The sequence below is a fragment of the Diachasma alloeum genome, unplaced genomic scaffold, assembly GCF_001412515.2.
Source record: "Diachasma alloeum isolate Michigan unplaced genomic scaffold, Dall2.0 Dall_scaffold_00300, whole genome shotgun sequence".
NCBI classification, from domain to species: Eukaryota; Metazoa; Arthropoda; class Insecta; order Hymenoptera; family Braconidae; genus Diachasma; species Diachasma alloeum.
In genome coordinates, this window is record NW_021680439.1 from 210,140 (window position 1) to 235,888 (window position 25,749).

General features: G+C 33.9%; 1 protein-coding gene across 2 annotated transcripts; it reads right to left on the minus strand.

Moving 5' to 3' along the window:
* Positions 1 to 443: 443 nt before the first annotated feature.
* Positions 444 to 20,042, minus strand: LOC107039453 (ras-specific guanine nucleotide-releasing factor RalGPS2). Of its 2 annotated transcripts, none has more exons than XM_015259066.1 (10): positions 19,600 to 20,042; positions 17,491 to 17,645; positions 13,716 to 13,912; positions 10,255 to 10,495; positions 9,227 to 9,390; positions 8,943 to 9,138; positions 7,925 to 8,097; positions 6,369 to 6,569; positions 4,561 to 4,743; positions 444 to 2,371 (listed from the first exon to the last, which is right to left on the minus strand). In XM_015259066.1, the coding sequence occupies exons 2-10, from the start codon at positions 17,563 to 17,565 to the stop codon at positions 1,936 to 1,938; spliced, it is 1,866 nt and encodes a 621-aa protein (XP_015114552.1). In that variant the 5' UTR covers positions 17,566 to 17,645; positions 19,600 to 20,042; the 3' UTR covers positions 444 to 1,935. The 2 variants fall into 2 exon arrangements, with proteins under 2 accessions (XP_015114552.1, XP_015114553.1); XM_015259067.1 differs by lacking the exon at positions 19,600 to 20,042 and adding an exon at positions 19,057 to 19,123.
* Positions 20,043 to 25,749: the final 5,707 nt, after the last annotated feature.

The window sequence follows — 25,749 nt, forward strand, 5'->3', positions numbered from 1 at the left end:
TGAAAAAAAGTTTTTTAGCTCGTGGGATTATATCACGAGCCGAAGGCTCGCCTTCGGCTCGTGATATAAACCTCCCACTCACCAAAAAACACTTTTTTGCACTCGTTACGAAATATACTATTTTTTCAAATTTCTACTTCATAATCTTTCAAGTCATCATCTTCAGTATTTCCATTGGTTTCTAATAATCTTTCAATTCTGTTTTTATACCAAAATCGATGACAAGTAGAATCGTATATATTTCTGTAGTGAATTGGTAAACTAGGATAAGTGCATTTCAACTGAGGACAATTATCAAGCAATATCTCGTAAATAAAAACAGATATCGAAATTTTTGTCGGAAACTTTTTTGTAGCCCACATCTCCCTCTACAAAAAAGGTTCTAATAAAAATTTCGATATCTATTTTTATTTACGAGATATCGCTTGATAACTGTCCTCAGTTGAAATGCACTTATCCTAGTTTACCAATTCACTACAGATTTACTTCTCCAAATTCGTAATCTAATTAATTATTTCTTAGTCCATAAACTTATTGAATGCCTTCAGTATTCCACGGATAGACTGTTTATCATTATCAGCGAATATATATTCAAAACTTAACGAAAAGACCCTTAAAATTGAAATTTTTCATGTAAATACCTCTCTCCTGATCTTTGCAATTTCCCTACAAAATTTAAATAAATAGAGAAACAAGATGGAAAAATAACGACTTGACGTGACAACTTGTTTTGTCTCCTATCAAGCCCGTGGAACCATAATGAGAATTAACAAGGCTTTTCGTTATTGAACATTATGAAAACAGACATAAATGAAATAGTCTCAAGTCATTGAATGAAAGATCTATTGTGAACACAAAAACTTTGTTCTTGTTATCCTCAATTTTACACCTTACAATCTGTCTATTTATTCAGAGTTCCATGGATGAACTGTCAACCACTGTATGCCGATATATTTTCGAAACTCAACTGAAAGATCTTTGAAATAAAAATTCTTCATGTAAACACGTCTCTCCTGTTCTTCGCCATTTCCCTCCCAAATTTAAATATTAATAAATAGAGAAACAAGATGAGAAAATTAACGACTTGCCTTGACAATTTGTCTTCTCTGCTAATATCAAAGCTTTTGGTTTTTTGCCATTATGAAAACAGACATATCATTCATAGATCACAGCTCATGAATGGAATAGTCGTGATTGAATGAAAGATTTATTGCATACCAAAACCTTGTTATCCTCTATTTTACACCCTATAATCTGTCTATTTATTCAGAGTTCCATGGATGGACTGTCAACCACTGTCTGCCGATATATTTTCAAAACTCAACTAAAAGATGTTTGAAATAAAAATTTTTCACGTAAACACGTCTCTCCTGTTCTTCGCCATTTCCCTCCAAAATGTAAATAAATAGAGCAACAAGATGAAAAAATTAACGACCCTGACAACTTGTCTTCTCTGCAACCAAGCCCATGGAACCGCAATGAGCATTAAGACCAAAGCCTTTCATTTTTAACATTACGAAAACGGGCATTTTATTTTCGAATCACAGTCCATAAATGAGAGGTCCATTAGCACAAAAAATTGTTTTCCTTAACTTTATACCTCATAATCTGTCAATTCATTCAGAGTTTCATGGACAGACTGCAATTAAAATTTTTCATTTGAACACATCTCTCCTGTTCTTCGCCATTTCCCTCCAAAATGTGAATAAATAGAGAAACAAGATGAAAAAATTAATGACCCTGACAACTTGTCTTCTTTGCAACCAAGCGCATGGAACCGCAATGAGCATTAATATCAAAGCCTTTCGTTTTTGGCCATTATGAAAATTGGCAATTGGCAATTTTTAAATCCAGTTTCCTCTACCATTGAGTGATAAGTAATTTCATACGTGAGTGAAAAGCAACGCGTGATAAATTACCGACGAGCGATCCAGTTTACTCGAAGGACATGAGATTAGCAGGTATTGGCTTCCTCTCGACACCGCCTCGCACTGTGGCACGTAGTTCCTTGACCCACTGATCAGCAAAGTCACCAGACCCAGCTCGGAACTTGTAGACGTTGCCCTTGTTGGGATCAGTGAGGAGGAAAGTATCTCGATGGAACATACTGTCCGAGGACTCAATAACCCATCCGAGTATTGAGACCATTTTGTAGGGCTCGCGTTTGAAGTCGGATCTGTCCGAGCCCTTGAAGCATTTGGGGGAGAAGTAGACTATCGAGGAGGCCCAGAGCTGGATCCAGTACCTCTGCCACGTCGATACTGCAGGCTTTCTGCCGTCTCTGAGGACAACTTTTCGACGTAGGAGCCCCTGCATCGAACAACGGGGCTCCATTATACCGTCCACGGTACAGGGGAGGATCGGTAACGTGCTGGAAATGAGAAAATTGAGGGGAGTTAGTAGATGTGATGGTGATGATGAGTTGTAGCTATTAATCGTATTTTAGAATTGTGTTTTCTCCTACAATTATTAATTTCTATCTACGAAATTACTTTATCGACTCGATTATCGCATTGTTGAGTCAATGAAGTAGTTTAATGAATAAAAAATAATAATTGCAGGAGAAAACACAATTCTAAAGATTCATATGAACGCAGGGCCTCCATTTCCCCTTAGGGGAGACTAGGGGAGGGTGTGCCTGTACCGCTCAGCGGGTAATACCGCTCACCCGATTTTCTGGTCTCCACAACCATCAACTTGAAAATTTCTTTCTGTTCCTGATCATGAAGAATTTGATGATAAGATGTGATTGTCGGAAAATTTTCACTTTATTTACCACTTTAAATATGAAAAAACACGTAACGAAGTTTTGAGGTCTTTACAGTGCAAAATTTGTGGACTTGTAATTAAGGTTTTTGATAGTTTCAAACGCTGAATTCTCATATTAAACTGTGGTTATTCGATTCGTGGTACTTTCACGCGTAATTTGAGACCAATTCGAACTCAAAACTCCACTCATGTCAATAATTATCAACAATTTTGTTGACGCCGAGCGGAGCGGGTAATACCGCTCATAGGATCGGCCACGTAGTTGCACGACAGCACTCGAATACAGGATAGGTTGCGGCGCGAGCGATACATGCAAAATCCTATGAGCGGCACCGCTCAATAGGCTCTCTCTTTTATTTTCAATCAATTTTGTGGATTCTAAGGAGAATTAGGCGTCTACACTTCGAGAATAACGAGTTCAATAGTTAAAGAAGTCTCACAAATACGTTTTTTATACTCAAGTTGAAATATAAAATATAAAACTGGCATTTCCCCTTAGGTGGGCGGTACAGGCACACCCTCCCCTACTATAAGTTTTAAAAGTCGGAGACTATTGCAGTCAGATTTTTCACACATTGAAGTTCAATAACATATGCTTAAAAATGAATAATCAGTGAAAAAAAATTAATTGTTCGAGCTTCGTTTGCCCCGTAGATACTTCAAATGTATTGTATTTTGATACAAGACATTATCATTATTTTTTATTTTGTATGTGTTGTATTTTGATGCGTATAGCTCAAGGGAGACTACTATAAGTTTTAAAAGTCGGGGGCTATTGCAGTCAGATTTTTCACACATTGAACATCGATTATATACGTTGAAAAATGAATAATTAGTGCAAAAAAAATAATTGTTTAAGGTTCGTTTGCCCCGTAGATGCTTAAAATATTTAAAATAGTCCAAGGCCTCCAATTTTTGAACTACAAAGGTTTCTTTTCAAAATTTTTACAAAAATGTGTACAATACTAATTACGAGTCGAGTTTTTCCAAATTCGACTCCTGCACAGCTAATTTAGTTTTTTTTCAAATTGTACCATTCATGTAAAATAGCCAGAAAAATGATCCTCCAAATAATTAAAATATAGTCTTGATTCTTTCAGAAATATTTTTCTGGCTATTTTAGATGAATGGTGCAATTTTTTATATTAAAATAAGACAAAATTAGCTGTGTAAGAGTCAAATTTAAAAAAATTAGCTTGTAATTGATATTGTACAGATTTTTTCAAAAATTTTGGAAAAAAAACCTCTGTAGCTGAAACGTTGGAGGCCCCAGACTATGTTAAACATTGTAAGCGTCTACGGGGCAAACGAACAATAAAAAATTATTTATTCGGAATTGTAACAAATTTATTCATATCCAGAATTTTACCAGAAATCAATTTCATGCCTAAAAAAATAAGGTTTCCGAAAATTTTAGCAATTTCAATTATTTATTTGTAAACAACGAATGTTTAAATATTCAAGATGAATGAATAAATATTCACGATTTTTATCAAATTTTTCTCACGCAATTTAATTGACAAATTTGATGATTGAAAATGGTTGAATTCTATAGTAAGGTCTACATCAAACTGTAAAAGATACTTGGATATCCTTAAAGAAGAAAGTAGTCTTGAAACGATACCAAAATAGTTGAAATAATAATATGGGATCATTTATTTCCTTCAAACTTATTGCAATCGAGAGTGAGCGTTGATCATATTTCAAGAATGTCTAGAGATTTTCCTTTGTATGACTTCTGTACCCATTCAACACGAAAGCCTCTGTTTTTCTCGTGTTATCGTTAATTACCTCGTTCTAGAAAGCAAACTGCAATCGTCATTGAGAGCATCTGTGGGAGTTCCAGGTGAATTCTGATCCAGGTCAACGACTGGAGACACCAAATGAGGCTCTTCGAGAACTGAATCGTCCAGGAGATGACGCACTGTTATTTGGCCAGGCTCCAACGACGTCCCCGATGCTTTCCCAAAGATGCTGAAATTGAACCAGAGTATTTGAGAATGGCTTTGACACTACTGTCTACTTTAAAAACGTTGATAAATGATTACTGCCCCGCTGATATGATTTCTGCCATGCATAATTGGATGACAAGCATCAAATTGTTCTACGTAATTCGTTCTCTTCGATGAATTTGTACGTTCAATGCAGTTGCTGGTTCTATACGATTATGCAGCCATGATTACGTTTAGTTGTATATATGGGTTAACGAAAAATAATTCAGTGAAATGGTGAAGAATAGCAGATGAGTCCAGAGTGAATTTACTGATGGTTTTGCGAAGATTTTTTTAAACAAGGAATTTAGGCAGAAATGTTGAAATATTTTCCCATGTAGAGAATTCCATAGTTTACCAAAAAAAATTCTCAACATTTTTCTCTGAACTTTGTCTCTGAATTAATTAGTTATTATTTTGCGTTTAAGGAATAATTATCAATTCTTCATTAAATATTGAGGAATTTAAACTTGTCATTAAACTGCAAATTGTTCGAAATTCTCTACAAAAAAATCATTTCACATTTTTCGATAAATCGAGTAGCATTAGATATATTTATACGTCTGAGGTGAGAACATATAAAATCAGAGGAAAATCCTTGGACTTGTCTCTTATTCGATACCAATTCGTTACAGCATTGGATGGTGGAATGAACAAATAAGACGAATTAGTTTCCCATACCTAATTATCCCATTCTATACAGGTTAAAAAATATTAAAAAATATTCCCCAATTAAAATTGAATTCATCAATTCATCTCATTTTCCATTCTAAAATCTTCTAATGAAAAATTAACACAATTTCCAATCATACAGTCCTATGAATATGAATAAAAATTAATTCTAAACCGCATGCCAATGGTCGATGTATCAGCTCTATAAAACAAAATAAAATGAAAACATGACGCAGATATCAGTAGTGATTGGATAAAACAGTTCAGGTAAAAAACTATTCATAAAAGATTATTTAAAAACATCAGAAGTGAACTCATTCTCGTCAATTGAAGCGAATACCGTTTGAACCCAAATCATTTTACCCCTTCTCTACTGAGCAATTACCACTAACCAAATAATTAACAAAAATGGGTGAATAAAAATGTACTTCATGCAGACTCTAGGTTCCACGATGCCTCAATCCAAGGTGCGCCATTAAAATTGTAACAATTAATAAAATTAAACTGAATTATTAAAATTATGATAAACGAAATGATATGGTCCATAAGCCAATTGAATCTGATAAATTGTTAAATCCCTGATTGAGATCCTGGGACTCACCCAGACGTTCCATAAGTTCCGTACCGCCCTCCTTGTTTATGGAAGTTGCGTGGAAGGCTCGTGCTACGAAACCTGACAGAGCCATTTGTTTCTTTTTCTTTTTCTCTCAATAAAATTTTTTTAAAATCGTGGATTTTCGCGAAAGAAAGGGTGAACTAAATCAACGATCAAATCAATTCCAACAGCGAGAAATTAATTCTGTCAAGCGATGAATCTTAATCCACGAAATTCAATTATCAATTGATTAATTAATTAATATAATTATTTTAGCCAGATAACAGATCAACAGTGGGAATTTGAGGGATTTTTACTGCATTTTAATTGATGCTACTCACTTGGTGCCTAAACTCCGACATTTTCGATGCCCTGGTACGAATTTGTTGGCTGCTGAGGCTGCGTGGAGGCGAAGGGAGCCCGCACAACCTCTAGCTGGTGACAGGGACAAGGCTGCAACGCCTGTTGCTACGTCTCCCACGGATTCTTTGCTGCTGCTCGATGAGGCCACTGGGGAGTTCGGTTCGAGCTTCATCGATAGTCTGAAATTAATTCATTAAGGATCAATTAGTTCATTGAAGGTGGACTGAAGCTGCGAAGTAGATTAATTAGGTCACGCATTGAGATATTGTTTTTTTAATATCGAGGGAGGAGTGCGTTCAGGGAAATATAGGAAATATTATTGTGCGAACTTTAATTGGATAATTATGAAACAATTCTCAATTTGTGATGATGTAAATGATCTCAATTGCTAGTTATTTAATAATCGGTAATTAGTAGGTGTAAGAGAAAATATTAGAGACATTTTTTACGAAGAATTTCATTGCCTCCGAGAAAGGTTTTCTGATACTTTAAAGTAGTATAAACATAACTTGAATTTTAAAGATTAAAATCGAAACGAATTCTCAACTGAAAGTTAATATGGATAGAAACATTCTGGTTGAGTTTGTGCTGGGTCGACAGTCACGTATTATTGATAATAATTAATTTAGAAGGGCAAAAATAACACATAATCTAGAAAAAATCCCGAAAAATCTGAAAAAATGAATAAAAATTCTATTTTCAATATCAAAATTGTCGCCAGTTTTAAACTCTTGTAATAAATAATTTATTTCGGCATTCTCGCAATGGCATGTTATGTCAAAAACCCCTAGACAAACGAGAGACTATCGCGTAAAAAAATAATTGAAGAGTAAATTTAATGGATCAATTTTTACACTCATGAAAATTAAAATTCGTGGGAAAAATTTTTAGTAATTAATAATTTGTTTCTTGGCTTTTTGAATTCATTTTTACTCTTTACAGTCAACGACTCAACTGGAGTTTATTCGTACTACTTTAACGTAAAATGAAATAGGGATGAATAAAAAGGAATGATAGTGGCAAACTCAATTTTTTACATAATATTGATTAATTAGTAGAAAAAATTATTGGATAAATGTAGAGAAGTTTATTGTTGTTTTTAATATTTAATTAATTAATGGAGCTGCTCTTTGTACACGATGTTGTATGGAACGTCAAAGAATTTAGCATTTTTACAACATCATCGATCGTGGATTAATCTCGTATATAAAAAATAACTTCACTAATCAAAGAAATACTAAGAAAAACGACAAAATTTCTCTACATTCCTCAGTTGAATAATTAATTTCACAGCCATCTTTCGTTATTTTTCAGAAGCCACTGAGGCCCATCACGAAAGAATTCTGATATTAAGCTGATGTAAATTATCCCAAGTTTTGATCAGTAAATTATCACGGTAATGAGTGGCTCTAACAGTGTGTCAGGCGACATTTTGTGTATAAAATGTTCTTCCCCGCCAGATAGATATCTTCACATTTTTCTCTAGAGCTATCGGTTCCCAAGATCTTTGATAAATAAACACCAAATTCATTACTTGAAATGATCGTCCTCAAGGAATTTCTGCAGCTCCTCGATGTATCTGACACTATTCAAATATCTCTGAACATCTGGTAATGGAATGATGCCAGAGTAATCACTGGCTTGAAACACTGTTACTCTCGTCAGCACTGTGTTCATTTTAATTGCCCTTTGATGGTTGTCGTTATTCTGTAATTCAAACGAACATAATTAAATTATAATGGATACACTAGAAAGATGAATGAACACTCATAATTGTACAATGACAAGAATAAAATCATAAGAACCAGATAACTCTATTTTTTTCATAATTTTGCAAATATCTTTCAAAAGAAGAATTTCGAGAAATCAATAAACCTTATGTTGACCATAAAATCATTAATTCACTGATTGTAACCGTGAATTATAGAATTATATTGTTAATTAGTGAAACTACACGAAATACAATTGTAAATTCTTTTCTACTGAAGATTTTTGGGGCCAAAAAAATGTCCTTGAAATTTTTCTCTGAATCCATCAATTGAATGAATGAATTAATTATTGTCAATTAGTTGACAAATGATAAATAGTTTTTAATTTGGAAATATTTGAATAGAGTAGACCATAAAATCACCCATTTACTGATTATAACGGTTAATTATTAAATGATATGATTAATTAATAAAATTACAAAAACAAAATTTGTAAAATCTATTTCTATTGACGATTTTTATGGCCACAAAAAATTTTCCTTGAAATTGTTCTCTGAATCCATCAATTGAATTAACGAATTAATTATTTTCAATCAGGCGACAAATGATGAATAGTTTTAAATTTGAAGATTAATTTTTTTTTTTATTTTTTTTTTTTTATGCTTATTTTATATCGCTTCGAGTCTGATGAGACTATATGGCGATTGATCAAGACTTTAAAAATGGTTAGATCTCACCATTCTACCCGGCCAGGAATCGAACCTGGAACCTATCCGTTGTGAGGCAACGGCCTTAACCACTACGCCAGGCCACCGGGCGAAGATTAATTATAAAATAATTCACCTTAGAAGAGGGATGAGCCATATCAATATATACAAGATCAGTAAGAAAAAGTCCCAAGTAAGGAATGCAAGGTAATCTGAGCGTCTCCATGTGCGCCCTGAGATTCATCCAATTATTCTTATCACTGAAGACCTCGGCAAGCTTATCGAACGTGCACTTATCCTTTTTCGAGAGGCAGGCCCACGTTTTATTCAATCTGTAATATCCAAAAATAATTATGACGCTACGAATCGTTTAGACTAGCTACATAGAAATTCCGGATGCCAATGGTGTGACTCAGTTACCTATATATCGGAGCACTTTGGAGACCGGATATGATAGCGAATAATGAGTGCATATTATTCAAGTCGTACAATTTCTTTGCGACACGAATAAAGTGGGCGATCATTTCTGAACGCTGCTTCGGGGTTGAGAAGTTTAGAATTTCTTGGACTGTCCAGAAGCTCACCTGAATAGGACGAATGTTTTTAGGAATTATTTTGTATCTAGGTTTTTCACAAATTTTGACCAGAAAACCCTAGAAATTTTACCCTAACAGTAGTAGAATTTTTCATAGATGGTCGTTTGCGATTTTTATAGGATATTGAATTTCTTAGGAATTATTATAGTTAACATAGGACATTATCATTTTTAGGAATTCAAATAATCTATTCAAATTATGTGAGAATTCACTAGGTGAAAAAATTTCGAAATAATTCAAGCCTCAAATTACTTTTTCCAACTAATGAGTATTTCTAACAAGATGTTATGTTTATAAATAAATAATGAAATTTAGATGAAAAACAGAGGAAAATTTTCCATGAGGTGTCGAAGAATTTACAACCAAAAGATTCGAAATTATTGATTTTCTCGTTTTGATGTAACATTTGATGTTCTCATAAGATATTAACATACTTCCATGCAAAAAATATTATCAGCAACGGAAGAAAATTTCCCGACATTTTATTATAAAATCATTTGTTATATTTGTTATACACTAATTATCACTGTTAATTATTGAATTTATTATTAATTGTAAAAAACACGATTGTGAATCCAATCTAGTTTCCCGACAATTCTTTACAGTTTTTAAAAACGTTCATATTAACTTTTCATTAATATTAACTTTCATTCAGAATTTATCTCAGATTTTAATCTTCAAAATTCAAGTTACGCTTATACCACTTTAAAGCAAAATGTCATGACCTTTTTTTGAAGCTCACCGAATGCTCGATCGAAAATCCGCTTTCATAATTTCCCCAATAATCCACTCTCTAACAAGATAATAAGAAACTCATAATGCAATAATGACCCAAATCCAAATAAAACCTACGTGATTAAATCTCCTGGTGAAAGCGACGACATTCGGCGCCACCAGAAGTTTGTTTTTCTTATTCCAGGAACAGCTGGACAGCTCCTCGGGCCGGATTGCCTTGAAAACCCCGACATCTAGGATCGTCAGCTGACTCGCCAGGTCCTCCGCTGGAATTCCAGTCGCCACGAGAGGCCCCGAGCCCTGGGCAGGTGCATTGCATCTCCCGGGCAAGGAATTTGACTTGCTGGCCACTGAATTACTGAAGAAAATATACAATATTCATTCATTGAACATGACCTAAAGTCTCCTTCCATGCACTACCACAAAAAAAACGAAAACTTTGAGATGAAAAACTTTCCAAAATTTGGATTTAATAGATTAAGCCTAGTCTTGTCACCTTACGCGACCCTGCGATTGGTCACTTCCGCGGGGATTCACCACCGTGTTATTCAGACTTCAGCGTTGCCGGATTCACTCTACAATGACCGATTGCGTTTAGCGAGTTTCCGGCAACGTCGCGACATGGGCCACTTCATTTAACACGAGAAAAAATAATTCATCTGTCCGAAATAATTTGTTTTCTTCAGGAATTCTGGGAAATATGTTGTTCTAAAAATTACTATAATTTTTTAGACACTTCAATCGACAAAGTCAAAATTTTTTAAAAATTTTCAGTTAACCAGTGAATTGTAATTAGAAAACAACGACGCGTTGCGCGGTTTCGCTCATAGGGTGACCAATTTAGGGTTAAACCTAGTCTTGTCATCATACGTGAACCTGCATTGGTCACCTCCGAGGGGATTCGCTAGCGTGTTATTCAGACTTCAGCGTTGCCGAATTCACTCTACACTGCCCGGGCGCGTTTAGCGAGGTTCCGGCAACGTCGCGCTACGGGCCATTTTATTTAAGGGGTAACAGAAGGCCACTCTTTTCATGAAATTTTCAAAGAAATTTCCTGCTCAAAGTTATCAATATTTTTTTAATCCAAAGTACATTGATCTTTATCATCGCTTCCTGGAGATTAATGTGCTTTGATTTGTAAAAATATCGATAACTTTCAGCAGGAAATTTGTTCAAAAATTTGGAAAATTGGCGGCATTCTGATACCCCTTAAGGGGAAACGGAACCCCTGTGTCTATATGAACTTTTAGAATTGTATTTTCCCCTGCAAAGATTATTATTTATTTATGAAGCTACTTCATTGACTCAACAATGCAGATCGAGTCAATTAAGTAATTTTGTAGATAAAAATTAATAATTGTGTTTTCTTCTGCAATTATGTTGTGTTATTTTATTTATTTTTAACGAAATCTCTGCAACCTGTAGCTGTACCATTTTCTTCGCAAGTTCCTTGGAACTTATAACTGGCCATCGCCCGGGGGCCTTCAGCCAAGTATTTACATTTTATGAATCTAATAGTTGGTGCTAACAAAAAAGAAAAAGTCTGTTTATGGGTTCATTTTGCTGGGCGAGGATCAAGAAATTAAAGATAATTTTTACGAGATTGAGTGCATCATGTTTGATTTATGAAGCTACTTCATTGACTCAACAATGTAATGATCGAGTCGATAAAGTAGTTTCATGAAATAAAATTAATAATTGTAGGAGAAAACAATACTAAAAGTTCACATAGACACAGGGATTCCATTTCCCTTTAAGGTGTTTCGCCTGTATTTCTTCGGGGAGGTGAAATGGAGGGGAGTCACTGTTCTCGAGCCCTGATTTAATCCCTGAATACGAAAATTTTCAATTTGTAAGTGACTGCACGAAGAGAAATTCTTTAAAAAAATTCGAGCGTGACTACTGGAAAAAATCGCAATCGACCACCTATGAAAAATTCTAGTGCTGTTAGGGTAAAATTTCTAGGGTTTTCTGGTCAAAATTTGTGAGGATTTCAATGAAAAATCAATTATTAATTAAAATTAATTATTAATTAAAATTAATTGTTTATTAAAATTAATTATTTATTAAAATTAATTAATTAATTAAGCGCTTTCCTTCATGAGGTGACTCATATAGGGTTAAATAAACTGCCCTACTGAGGAAGAGACCCATGAGGTACGTACAGGGAAATTCGGAAAGTTTTTTTGTTAGAGTTTTTGCGTTTGTTTTTGTGGTGACCGTACATTGACTAGAACTAGATTTTTGGAAGTAAAGAAAATATATTTCACTATCAATAAAAGCCCAGAGCTCGTCAAATCCACCAGCAAAATGTCTAAACCAGATGAATTAATTCAACTTCAAGATCATTTTTAACAGATATCTTCTATCAACCCCGATGAAAATTATTATCGCAACGTTTTTTTCTTGCTCTCATACGGAGAGAAAAACGAACAAGTTCTCAAACAAGTTTTGTTTGGGCTAACAAAATCATTAATTGAAAATCACCAAAAAAATAATAAAATTCTTTTTTGACAATTTCTAATAAACTAGGGGAGAGTTGGGCAAAATGGGACGTTTTGTGATCTTCTCTAGTTGTCAATACCTTCACTTATAAATGAAGGTATTGACAATTGGAAAAGATCTCAATATTTCCCATTTTGCCCTTCCCACCCCGATTTTTTTCGCCCGAGTAAGACTTGTTTGAGAACTCTACTGTATTTCTCTCAGTGCACTTTACATTGACAAAAACAAAGGTTTTTGAGAAATACGTCTTTACTTATATCCAAAAACTTCTCACTTGAAAATTTTCAAGAGTATTATTTTATTTTGCACTAAGAAAATGAAAACTTTCGTCAAGTAATTTTGTACTTGTCCTAATGACGAGGACAACTTCTTGCTGACAAGAAAGCGATTTCTCAAACCGAGTAAAATTAAATTAATTCATTTAATAGGTTATATTAGCCTCAATTCTAAAATATTTCAATGCAAAAACTACTTTAATTAATGTGAGAACTCGTGTTCTTGATGCGAAATTATCCTCATCTTTCGGACAAGTATAAAATTTCTTGGCGTAAGATTTTTTTTCTTAGTGCGAGACATTGTGCGCTTGGTAATTTTCAAGCCACGAATTTCTTGATACAAGTAAAGAAGTACTTCTAAAGAAAACTTGTTTTCTTTAGAAAATCTTTACCAAAATTTCGCCATCTCCTTCAATTTTAACAAATTGAGCAAGTAAATGATCCCAAGCTGCAACAGATTCTTCTCATTTCATCATTTTACCATTGAATAAATTATAGAAGCTGAAAACAATATCGAGAAGTTCAATTTTTCAACTGCGCAAATCTTAAAAATAACTCCTTCAAAGTACTCTACATCGAGAACATTCCCAGCATTCCAATAATAAACACGAAAAAAACTCATTCTCCTACTTAATCCGTCGACTACGAGGGGAATCAACACAAACAATCTCCAAAATTATCTTACATTTTTCTCTCCCCACAATTATTGAATCAGAACGATAAGATACGTCTTATTAACTCTCGTATAAATTCCAGAGTAGAAAAATCATTCCATCGAGCAATGAAATAATAAATTACCCATAATTGTCGTAGCTGTGGTGACTCGGTGGCGTCAATTCCGAGTACTTTCTGTACGCTCTACACTTGTCACGGTGTTCCTTGCGTTCCTTATGGCACCTCTCTCCTCCTTGGCTCATGTCACCACGCAACAGGGGACCACTGGGAGAGTTAGTATCATTGGCAAAGGTTTTATCCCGACAGTCCAAAGTATCAAACTTCATTCAAAAACGTAAATCAAAAGCAAATGATAAATGTTAAAATTATTAAATAAATCACAAATTGTCAAGCAAATGCGAATGAGGAGAAGGGAACTGATGATACGTAATAAAAGTAAATTTTAACAATCCCTTGGTCAAAAAAAAATGAAATTTCACGGACAGTGACTATTAATTTTCAGGACAGTGACACTGAATACGATTTAGGAGAATGAAAATCATGAAATTTGTGGTTTCACTGAAAATTCTGTAAAATTCCCGAATTTTAAGCAGCATAAAGACGAGAATTCCTTAATTTATTTGAATTATATTGAATTGAACCAAATTATATTGAATTTTCAGTGAAATCTGAAATCTCATGATTTTTCCCTCTAAATCGCATTCAGTGTCACGGTCCTGAAAGTTCATTTTCTGGTTTTCTATTCATTTTTAGGGGAAAATGGAACTGAAATTTACAGTTCTCTGTAATTTTTTACGAAATTCCAAATTTTCAATGACAAAATTCCTCGAAATTTCAGTGGTAATTAAATTCGACAAAATTTTTCAAAGTGTACAGAAAATTTCAGTCAAAAATTTTTAACTGTATGAGCGCCGTAAAGCCTCAATGCACGGCAGTGAAGCCTAACAAAACTTTGAACAAATTTGACATCTCATTTTGAAGTGTCCTGAAGCCCTATCAGTGAAAATATCCACCAAAAACATCATAAGTAGTTGGATTTTCACATTTTTTTTCGAAACTCCGGGCTGTGTACCATATATAAAATGTTGAGAAAAACATGACATCTTTCAGCTTGAATATATAATTAAGTGTAACAAATCACGGGATCACTCTTGATTTTTTTTCACATTTTTCCTAGATCTTCCAAATTTATTATGTCGATTTATTTGGCAAAATGATTTTTTAACGCTCTAATTTTCACAAATTCATTGTTCGAGAGGAAGTCTTGCAAGAGGCGACTGTACCTGGGCAAGGTTTTTCCCTCAAGTGAGATTTTTCCTTGGCCCTTGACGAATGCGGTCCAGGGGATTGGGGGTAGGAAGGGAATAAACCGTAAAAACCCGAGAGGGTCTACGAAAAAACAAAAAAATTGTACATAACAGAGGTTCATGAAAAATCAATTCTGAATCTTATCCCTTTCGATTTATTTAGAGCAAGGATCGGATCACAATATATCCATCTATGTTTGGGAACTTCATCCTTGAGTAAATAGGGAGAATCGTAGAGGCTTAACTTCTCCAGACACTAAATTCCTAAGCTTGAATTCTTGAAGTGAGTTATTTCCAAATCTCTTTACAAAAATCTTCACAAGAAAGGCTTCTCACCATTGTTCTTTAAATTTACTCGTTCTGAAGATATTCGACAAATATTTCACGTGTGAATTGAAGAAAAAATTTCCAGGTTTGAAGTCTTGAAGCGAGTTTTGCTCACAGATATCTCCGAAACGATTATATTAAACGAAAAATAACAGATTTTTTGTAGTCCAGAATTTACCATAATAATATATCACTTGGAAATGGCATTTTCTGTACAGCTCCTCATGATTCGTCATCTGGGAATTAGCATTGCATACTTCCCAAGCTCAGAAACTTGACAATCACTTAAATAAAAACATGTCCCGGAACTGAAGTTAATACAAAATTAATTATACTCGTTAAAATGGCATTTGTGAATTAGTGCGTCAAAAATAGTTCCTCGACATTTCAGAAAACAGTCCGCAACAAAATTATAAAATTACAGCTCAACAACTGAGATTTTTAGAATACTTCCTAAGTGTATTTCGGAAAAATTTCAAAGTTCAAATTTTTGGGAAATCTTTCTTCAAATACCTCTGAAGCTATTGTGTCTAAAGACAAGTGTCAAAGATTTTCGGAGACGATAAAATGTTTCCCAAGAAAGGTTTTCTAACATTGTTCTGAAAATCTTTTCGTTCTAAAGATATTTAACAAATAATACTTCAGATATTTAACAAATAATAATACATTCAGCGAAAAATTGTCAAACGAAGTTTTCGTAGTTTATAAAAATCTTCACAAGAAAGGAATTCTCAACTTTCTTTTTTAAGGATATCCAAGTTTCTTTTACAGTTTGGTACAGACCGCACGATAGATTCAACCATTTTAAATAATCAAATTTGTCAATTAAATTAGGTGAGAAATTTTTTTAAAAAAATTTAAATCATAGATATTCAGGGTTATTCAAAATATATTTTGCACAGAATTATTATTTTTTAAACATTCGGTATCGATACATAAATAATTGAAATTATTTAAACTTTTGGATACCTTATTTTTTCAGGCATGAAATCAATTTATGGTAAAATTTTGTATGTGAATAAATTTGTTATGTGAATAAATTTATAGAACATGTTCGTAATTTCCAAAAATTGCAATTTTTTAATTATTTTATCAATCTTTCTCCAAAGTAAACTTTCTAATTTTTCATTTTTCAGATGTTTAAAATGTTTTCTAGCGATTCAATATCGAGATTTAAATTCGAACCTGCAAAGTTTAAATAATAAAATCATTCTAAAATGTTCGAAAACTAAATAATTAAGATTTATTATTAATATCTAATCAATTCATCAATCTCCCTCCAAAAGAAAACTTTTTATTTTTTTTTCTTCAAATTTTTAAAATATTTTCTAACGGTTCGATATCGAGATTAAAATTCAGGCTTGCAAAGTTTATTTAACATTAAATTTCATCAATATTAAAGAAATTTGCGACGTACATTGATAACGGTTTAAATATTCTCATCAAAATATAAAAATAGTGTGATATTAATAATTTAAATTTGCGATTGATGATGAATGAAATATTTGACAATATGGGACTGTGAATTTTCCATTAAGTAAATAATTCCAATTTCTTAAAAGGGATTACCAATTGACTAAATAATCGGCAATCTTCCTACCTAAATTTTTGATTAATAAAATAGTTCAGAATTTGAATATTTAAATTGATGATTACTAAGATAATTAAAAATTTAAGAGTGAAGTCAACTGAAGGACAGCTTGAAATCATAATCATTGTAAAATGTCCGGAAACTTAAGGTCAAATGGGGCTCAAATGGCAACTCTCGAAATGATGTTCGACTACAAAAATAGAAAAGCATTTCACTGGAGAAAAAAATACCCAAAGGACTTGAATATCCTTAAACGTACTCGTTCTAAAAATACGCGACAAATATTCCACAAATGAATTGAAGAAAACTTTCTAAGTTTGAAGTCTTGCACTGAGTTTTGCTCACCGATATCTCTGGACGATTATTGTTAGAGAAAAAAGTCAAAACACTTTTTCGTAGCCCCCAAAACTCACCATAATAGTATATCACTTCAAAAAGAGGCGTTTTCAATGGACATGAAGTTAAAATGAAGTTTACCAACTAGTGCATTGAAAAATGTTCCTCGACATTTCCCAAAATGATCCACAGCTAAATTATAAAATTCTCGAAAACTGAGATTTTTCAACGAATAACTTGAAATTAGGAAAAATTCAAAACCACAAGGCAGAATTAATTAACCTCTTCCCAAATGCTATGAACAACAATGAACATTTCAACTCAATAACAAACAAACCTTCGATATTTTCTTGAGTAAAACAAGCTCGCCAGACAGATCTCGTGGTATTGACGTGTAATGCATCTCAGCCATGAGACGAAGCTTCTTAGCAGTCGCATCACATCTTCCCCCGGCGATCCCCAATAATTCCTTATCACCAGCACTCCGAGTCCCTGTGAAAACCTCACAACTCTCAATACCTAAACAAAACAGGTTGCACTCACACATAGCCAACACTTGCATAACAACACTCGAGCATCTTTCACAAGTCAGCCAATAAAAACTTAAAAATAAAATCACTATACTCATAACTAAACCTAAAACAAAAAATATCTACGACCTTGAAAAAAAAGGAGCAACTGAACGGCTCTAAAAATAACACCAACTCGGCAGAATGAGAGAATGCTTTTATTTGATGAATCGAGAGGAAAATAAAGCAATTCAACAAGTCTGCAGTGAAAGTGATATAATACGTCATAACTCAAATTTATCGTTCTTGTTTTTTTCTCCAATTATCTCGGTAATGAGTGACTGTGAAATATTGTCAGAGTTTTTTTGAGGGAAATTTTCTCTGCTATGAAAAAGGTCTTTCAAGATTTTCTTGCGGAATTTAGTTTGATTTTTTTTACTGTTAATTGATAAAAATCGTCTCATTAATCATCGAATTATCTCGTTAATGAGTGGGTTTAGAAGAAAGTGTGAAAAGAAATTGTTGATAGAAAATTCTCTTGTCCACAAAAAAGGTCTTTTGACATTTTTTCCTACAACAACTCACTCCTGAGATAATTGCATAATGAAAATGCAACTATGATTTTGTTTGACTTTTCTTTCATTCAGGAGGCAATCTATAGTGGGTTATTTACAAACGTTTGGGTGAATATCAGTTTGGCTTTGCTTGTCTTTTTTGGATAAAAAAAAATTGTTATCTTTTTTGTTAGTTTTGATAAATTCATGTAGGGGAGGGTGGGGTAAAATGGACACTTTAGACTTTTTTTTTATTATTCATAACTCAGAAACAAATTGATCAATTGAGGTCAGTTCAGGCTCGGCACGAAGGGAAAGAATTGTTCTTTGTATTGAGAAAAAGAATATTATATTTTATCAACATTTCAACCCCTCATTAGCATTTTAGAAAAAGTCAAGTGTCCGTTTTACCCCAACCTCCCCTACATTTTTAATTTTGTTTCACTTTTGATTGATAAAGAACGCCCTATTAATCATCAAATTATCTCGTTAATGAGTGGGTTCAGGAGAAAATGTCAAACGAAAATTGTAATAGAAAACTGTGTTATCTGCGAAAAAGGTCTTTTTAGATTTTTTCCTCCAACAACTCACTCCTGAGACAATCGCATAATGAAAATCCAAGTATGATTTTGTTTGACTTTTGATTGGTAAAAAACGTCTGATTGATCATCAAATTACCTCGTCAATTAGTAAACTTTGGGAGGAAATATCAAAAGATTTCTTTTCTGTCAAATTTTATTCTCTACAATTAGGAATTTCTGAGTTTTTTGTCTCTTGAAACCACTCGATCGCGAGACAATTCGAACCTAATAAGAATCGTCTTCTTAATTATCAAATTACCTCCTTTTTCTTATGAATTTCGTCCTCTTCCAAAATTATGTTCGATGGTTTGCAATCTCCCCCAAACGGGAAACAATTCCTTAATTACCAAAACAAACTCAACTTTTTCCGATTTTTAATTGCTCAAAAATCGTTTTACCAATCACAAAATTATCTATTTAATCGTTGACTCCATCAAAAAACCTCAAAAGACATTTCCCACAGCTGATAAAATTCCCCGCAAAAAAGTCTCTCCAAAGTTCCCTCTAAAACCCGTCATTATCAAAAGAAACATTCAAGAACCGAAAAATACACGATTTCTATTCTGTTTGCAACCCATACTTTACAACTTCTAAGAATTCCCCTCCTCCCAAACAATAATGTACGAGGGTATCAGAGAGCCGTAAATAATCATTGACCCCGTCACTTGCACTTTCATTCACTCTAATTAAGAATAAAATTGTGGGAATAACTGTGAACGCCCAGGAAGCAATAGAGCCGTTATTCCCTTGCACTGCACACACGACTGCCTTCAATATTTTATTATCTGATGAATTAAATCACCTTATTCCACGGAAACCACGGTATCCCTGGCCTAGGAGTGTCAGCTGCTGTAATTTGAAGGTTAACCCTGGCTTGAACACTCGTAATGTCCACAAATAGGTTAAAACGATTTTCCCACTCCACTTGGAAAATTATTTCTCGTTTTGTTCACTCCTCTGACGCTCACCGAATTGTTATTGCTCCTCGAGGATACTACCGAGGCACCCGGCACGCGCACTCGGATGATGCACTGACTTTTGCTTCGATTTCGATTGCGCGATTGACGATGACGCGGGGAGGACTCGATAACGACGGGGTTTTACGACGTGACGATTACAAATGGAAAAACAAACTAAAGAAAATGCTCGGTGCGTCAAGCTGTGGCGAGTCAACAGTTATTACCCCCACCTTGGGCGGTTTGGAGCGGAGTTTAGATAATTTTATGGATGGATATGTGGAGTGAGCGAGGGAGAGCGCGAGGGAGTTGAGCTGCGACTGGAGAATGATCCGATTGGGCGGGGTGGGTTGATTGGCGAACAGCGGATTGGGGGGATTTTTGATTATTTGAGGCGCGTTGACGATTATTGGAAGAGGCAGTCAGTTTTATTGACGGAGTCATTGTTGGGGGTGTCTGGGTTTTTTTATCTGGAATTACGAATGAATGAGTGGGCTTTTGGGTTTTGATTTTTTTAGGGAGGTGGAAGGGTTCGGTGGCGATATCTAGCGGAGAAGGAGGAAACTAGTAGTGAAGGTGAGATTTTTGAAATTGCTCCGATGGTTCATTCCAAGGGAATTGAGGATTTTTAGGAATTTTCCGGAGGATGATTTTCATGATTTTTTTTTTATTTGTTAGTTTTGAGTTGATGGGAAAAATGAAACCACACTATTGAAAATTTTCGTCTCAATTTTCCGTGTCAAATTTTAGAAATTTTAATCATGCTTTTTCACTGAAATGTCAAGAAATCTTGTCATTGAAAAATGAAATATTCCGGTGATTTTATGTTTGATGATCTAAAAATCAATAAAACACTTGATTTTTCAGTGCAATTATTCCGGGAAAATTCAGAAAAATCAGGAAAATTCAGGGAAAGTTTGAAAATTCATGTCATTTTGTTTTATGTTCCATTGAAAATTCCGTCAAGCTGTGAAATTTTCTTCTTTTCCAATTCTACCTAAATCTTGAAATTTCCTAACCATTTTTCCCCTGAATCGGATTCAATGTCACTCTCACGAGAATTGCTACCATATTTTCCATAAAATTTCGAAAAATTTCTAACAGTGCAACTTTTTTGATGATTGAAATTAGTGTATTTCGATATACGAGTGCGGAAAAGTGTTTTTTTCTCTCGAGACAACACCATAAATTCCTTAACTTGACGAATTGAAAAGTCTCAACTCTCAAATTGACCCTTTCGAAACTCTCAACGTAAGACTTTTGAAACTTTTATTCTAAGACATTTGAAATCTTAAAATAAGGCATTACCGTTCTTGAGTTATTCAAGCTAAAAAATGGTCCATTTTGTGCGTCTCTATACTATTTTCTCTGAATTCTTTGGAACGTCTATTGATAATAATTTTCTCATCGCTTATCCGCGACGCAATTAGGGGACGCAAAATGTTGCATTCACATTATGAAAACCGGAAACAATTCCAATTTTTTTAAATGAATTACACCTGCACATTAAAAAAATTCCGCTTAGCCGATGGATGGAAAAATAGAATAAAATATCACTTCGACAATCGGTAAGGCAGTTGCCCAGATGATCAAATTCGTCTGGGAATCCCACGACTACGATTCTTTGGACGGGCTCATTGCACAGTGCGAGTTGTTATTCATTGTTTCAGACATGAGATGTATTGTCATTCTGTGGTGGTTATTTTTATGGTACTCACATGACATGGCACACATTAAAATGTACAGTTAGGTATGCCGTGTGTTGCAGGAAACATTACACAACGTCCGACAATATTTTATTAAAAAACCTTGCGAATTCGTTAGAAAATTGTATTCGATTTCTGTTGAATTTTCTATTAGTTTTTGGCCGATTCTATTGAAAAGGGGATTTCAGTATACAACCACGAACCCTACTAGATTATTTTTTAAAATTGTGGGTGGGTAACCGCTAATGAATTTACTCCTTGAGTGGTCGCACTATGGAGGAATCGCAATTTTTCTATTTTTTTCTCACATGAAAACACTGTAACTGAAAAATTTATAAAAATTTGTATTCTTATTCTCAACTAAACCGAACGCATTGACAATTTTTTTTTGGTCCATACTCTCATCAATCAATTACAAAAATCTTCTGAAAGCTCGACGCGTAGAAAATCCCCGTGTTTAACCTCTAAATGTCAAAATTTTGTACCGAATGAAATTGAATTATAGGATTATCCGTCCACTGTTCTTATTTGATATCTCCATTTCTTGTTCCTTGAAGGTTTAAAATTACACATTAACTACAAATAAACAATTTTTTTCTACTTTTTTTTTACGAAAATCGTAAAATAGACGGGGTTGCGAATCGCCCATCGCGCGACCAACAATGTTCGGTGAAGAGCTGCGACTACTCAAGGGTTAAACCTCTTTGAATCATGTCATATATTTCTAGGGGGCTCGCCAACCCCCATATGACCGACATATGACCTCCATGACCCTAATTCTGACCGTTATTTTAATCCCCGTGACCCTTATTTGGACCCTCATTCTGACCCTTGTGACACTTAATTCTTGTGACCCTTATTCTAACCCTCATTATAACCCTCGTGACCCTTATTTTGACCCTTAATTTTGGAGTCTTAATTTCGAGTATCAAATTTTCATCGCCAGAAGTCGATTTGGATTTTTATAATATAAAGAGATTATGGATGTTCACGTAAGCGTACGGAACTTCTCATTCGATACCTCCCTCCATAAGGCAAAATTATTATTTATTCCATTATAACATGAGAATGAAAATTTAAAGATGGTGTAGGAATTTGAAAAATAAATATGAAAATATGAAAATCTAAAAATATTCAGTGGAAAATATTCTATTCCTAAGATTTTTGTTTGATTTTATTTTATAAAAACAGTAGAAAAAAAGAGTAAAAAAACTTAGAAAATTCATGGCGCGGAATTGCTATAAAAAATGTCTTAATAGAAGAAATATCGAAAAATGAAATTTCACTAATTTGTTCTATAAAATATTTTCTACTGAATTGAATTAATTTCCAATGAAAAACTGTTGAAATGAAGAAAAAAATTCAAACGAAGAGTTTTATCTGGAAGAAATTTCAAACTGAGCACTTCAATTTCGTAGGCTCATCGCACAACAATCGAGAAAAATTCAAAATTTATGATTTTTTTTTCTTTTTTCAAATTTCTCGAATTTTATTTTCGTCCGATTTTAATTCATCTCGAGAAATATTTCGTCATAACAGATATAATTATCACGTTTTTATCACATGTCTGTACCCTGCGCATTGAAAAGACCGAGAGAGAGATATATGTAACGGGTATGTGACGCAATTCCCCACTTATAGGTCACATATTTTAGCAGTAGTTTAGTGCACAGTCCTAATGATTTTGCGACTTCGTTTACGAGTTACCTATTCCTCGTTCGTTAAGTATGTTAGATGATACCTCTTAGACGGTGCGTAATGAGTACGAAACTATTAGCGACAATTAAAAGTAGCTCGTGGAAAATTGGACGGTTCAAACCCAGTGAAATTTACTCCCGAGCAAAAATGTGCGGTAGAAAACCGAATCCGTTTTTTATCCTGAGATTGAAAAAAAAATGAAAATAAAAAGTGGGGAATCAATAAGTAGATGAAGGTTCCGGGTAAAAGCCATAAGACATTGCGTGCCTCTCAACCCTCTTGCAAATATTGTGAATTCCTGGTAAAAATATTGAATGGGCATTTCTACGGAAAAGGGGGAGTATCGACTTTTTCGATGATCGCATGCGCATAAATATGAAGATAAATTGGAGGGAATTCAAGTTTGAAACAAATTTGTATTTAAGATGCCATGAAAAGATACATATGAAAATTTTTAGTAGAAAAACCTATGGATTGTATGAGCTTCTAGTGGAATTCTGTGAGAATTGTGATGAAAGATAGAAAAAAGTTTAATAGAGTTTTTAGAGATTTGCGACATTCTAAAATTTAACGAGTGAGGAATTCTGAAAGCAAATGATGTGGTCACTAATTTCCAAAGAAATAATTTTCAAGCACTGTATTCGTCAAATCCAAAATTTATAATTTTTTGTGTCAGGATAGTTAATTTTCATCACTCGTTCGTAAAATCTCACTTTTCACACATTGTTATGAAAAATAGGGTTCGACACTCGTGCAAAAAGTGTTCGTTGATGTTGGAAGGGTACCAGTCACCGAACGCGAGTCAAGAAACACTATTTTGTGACACCTGCCTCAAAAGTGCATTTTTCGAAACGGTTTAGTGTGCGTAAAACAGTTGTTTTCCGCACGCCGTGCGTAAAGTCTCGTACGTTATTTTTACGCACGCACTCGAAATTCACTTTACACATGCTCTTGAATTTGACGCACTCGTGCACAAAAAAAACACATTACCGCACTATCATTTCGAACACTGAACTCGGCAGGTATCACAAAAAATAAGATGTGTTACACGTGGGTGTGAAAAACTGGAACTTTACGCACTAGTAACACAATATACTATTGTGGTACCTGCCGAGTTCACTGTTGGGAACGGTAGTGGGGGTAATGTGGCTGTTTTTGTTCACGAGTGCGTAAAGCGAAGCTTTACGCATGAAAATTCACTTTTCGCACGCTCTTGAATTTTCCGCACGCCGTGAGGAAAATAACCGCTTTACGCACACTAACCCGTTTTGAAAAGTCCACGTTTGAGGGAGGTTTATATTTTATATTTTGTTTATATTTTATTCGTAAATGTCAGCGTAATTTTAGCTAATGTTAAAAATTTTTGAAACTAAGATTTCTCAAAATTGAGGATCAAACTACAATATTTTCCTCTGTGAATACTATAAAAAATTCTACCTATTTTATACCGATTTCCGTTGAAAATCGTGCAACTTCATTTTGAAACAAACTCAATAGATTTCATGTTTTTAGTATTAATTATTCTCTTTCTCTCTAAATTGAATATTGAAATTTTTTCTATTGAATTTCTCTGATGTATAAATTTTCAAACTTGCTCAATCACGGACGAAAAAATTTAATAGAAAAACCTATCGAATTCGTTAGAAAATTCTATTGAATTTCTATTGAACTGTTCTGTTAGTTTTTGGCCGATTCTATTGAAATGTTCAATAGAAAATATTCAGTAGAAAAAGTCAATAGAATTCAATTTTTCTATATAACTTATTCTATTGAGATATTTTCTATAGAATTTCCTCGGCTCAAATTTTCCAAGTGTTTTCGTTTGATTTTCTTGATGAGAAGAAAAGAAAAATAGAATGGAAAAAACTTGGAAAATTTGAGTCGAGTAAATTCTATAGAAGATATATGAAAAGAATAAGTTATATAGAAAAATGGAATTCTGTGGATTTTTTCTATCTAATATTATCTTTTAAAAAACAGGCGGCAAAGTTACATCATTTTCAATACAAATTAGTATAGAAAATAAATAGAATTGTGATAAAAACGTTTCAAAGATAAACTGATAATTGAAAAGAAAATCAATGAATTAAACTTGAAATTGTGAAAAAAATGTGTTGTTAAAATTATAATAACATCAGATTTATCTTCCGGATTACCAACTCTCAAGGGGTTTGCAAATTGTCTGTGTTTGTACTGAAGGAATTCACAGTAACTGAGTTCACCAACCCAATAATGAAAATCATTCCCTCGTTAAATGATAACTAATTAGCATAAATGTTTATCTCCCCCGTTACCAGTCTCTAATTGAATTAAATAATTCAAGAATAATAACTTACCCTACCCCACATCGTCCTTGCATATCCAAGCAATTCCACGGCTTGCCTCAACGAGGAAAGGGACAGATAACAGTTATGTATTATGGAGTGGTTGAGTAGTGGAGGTACTTCACGTTCATTCAGGAAACAATTTGTCATTTGAACGCTCAGTCATTCTCGTACCTCTTCTATCCTCTGTATCTCACTCTAGACAATTCAACCATTAAAATGCGACATTGTGACAAAAGAGCTTTGCATTTGACAAAATTATTTGCAT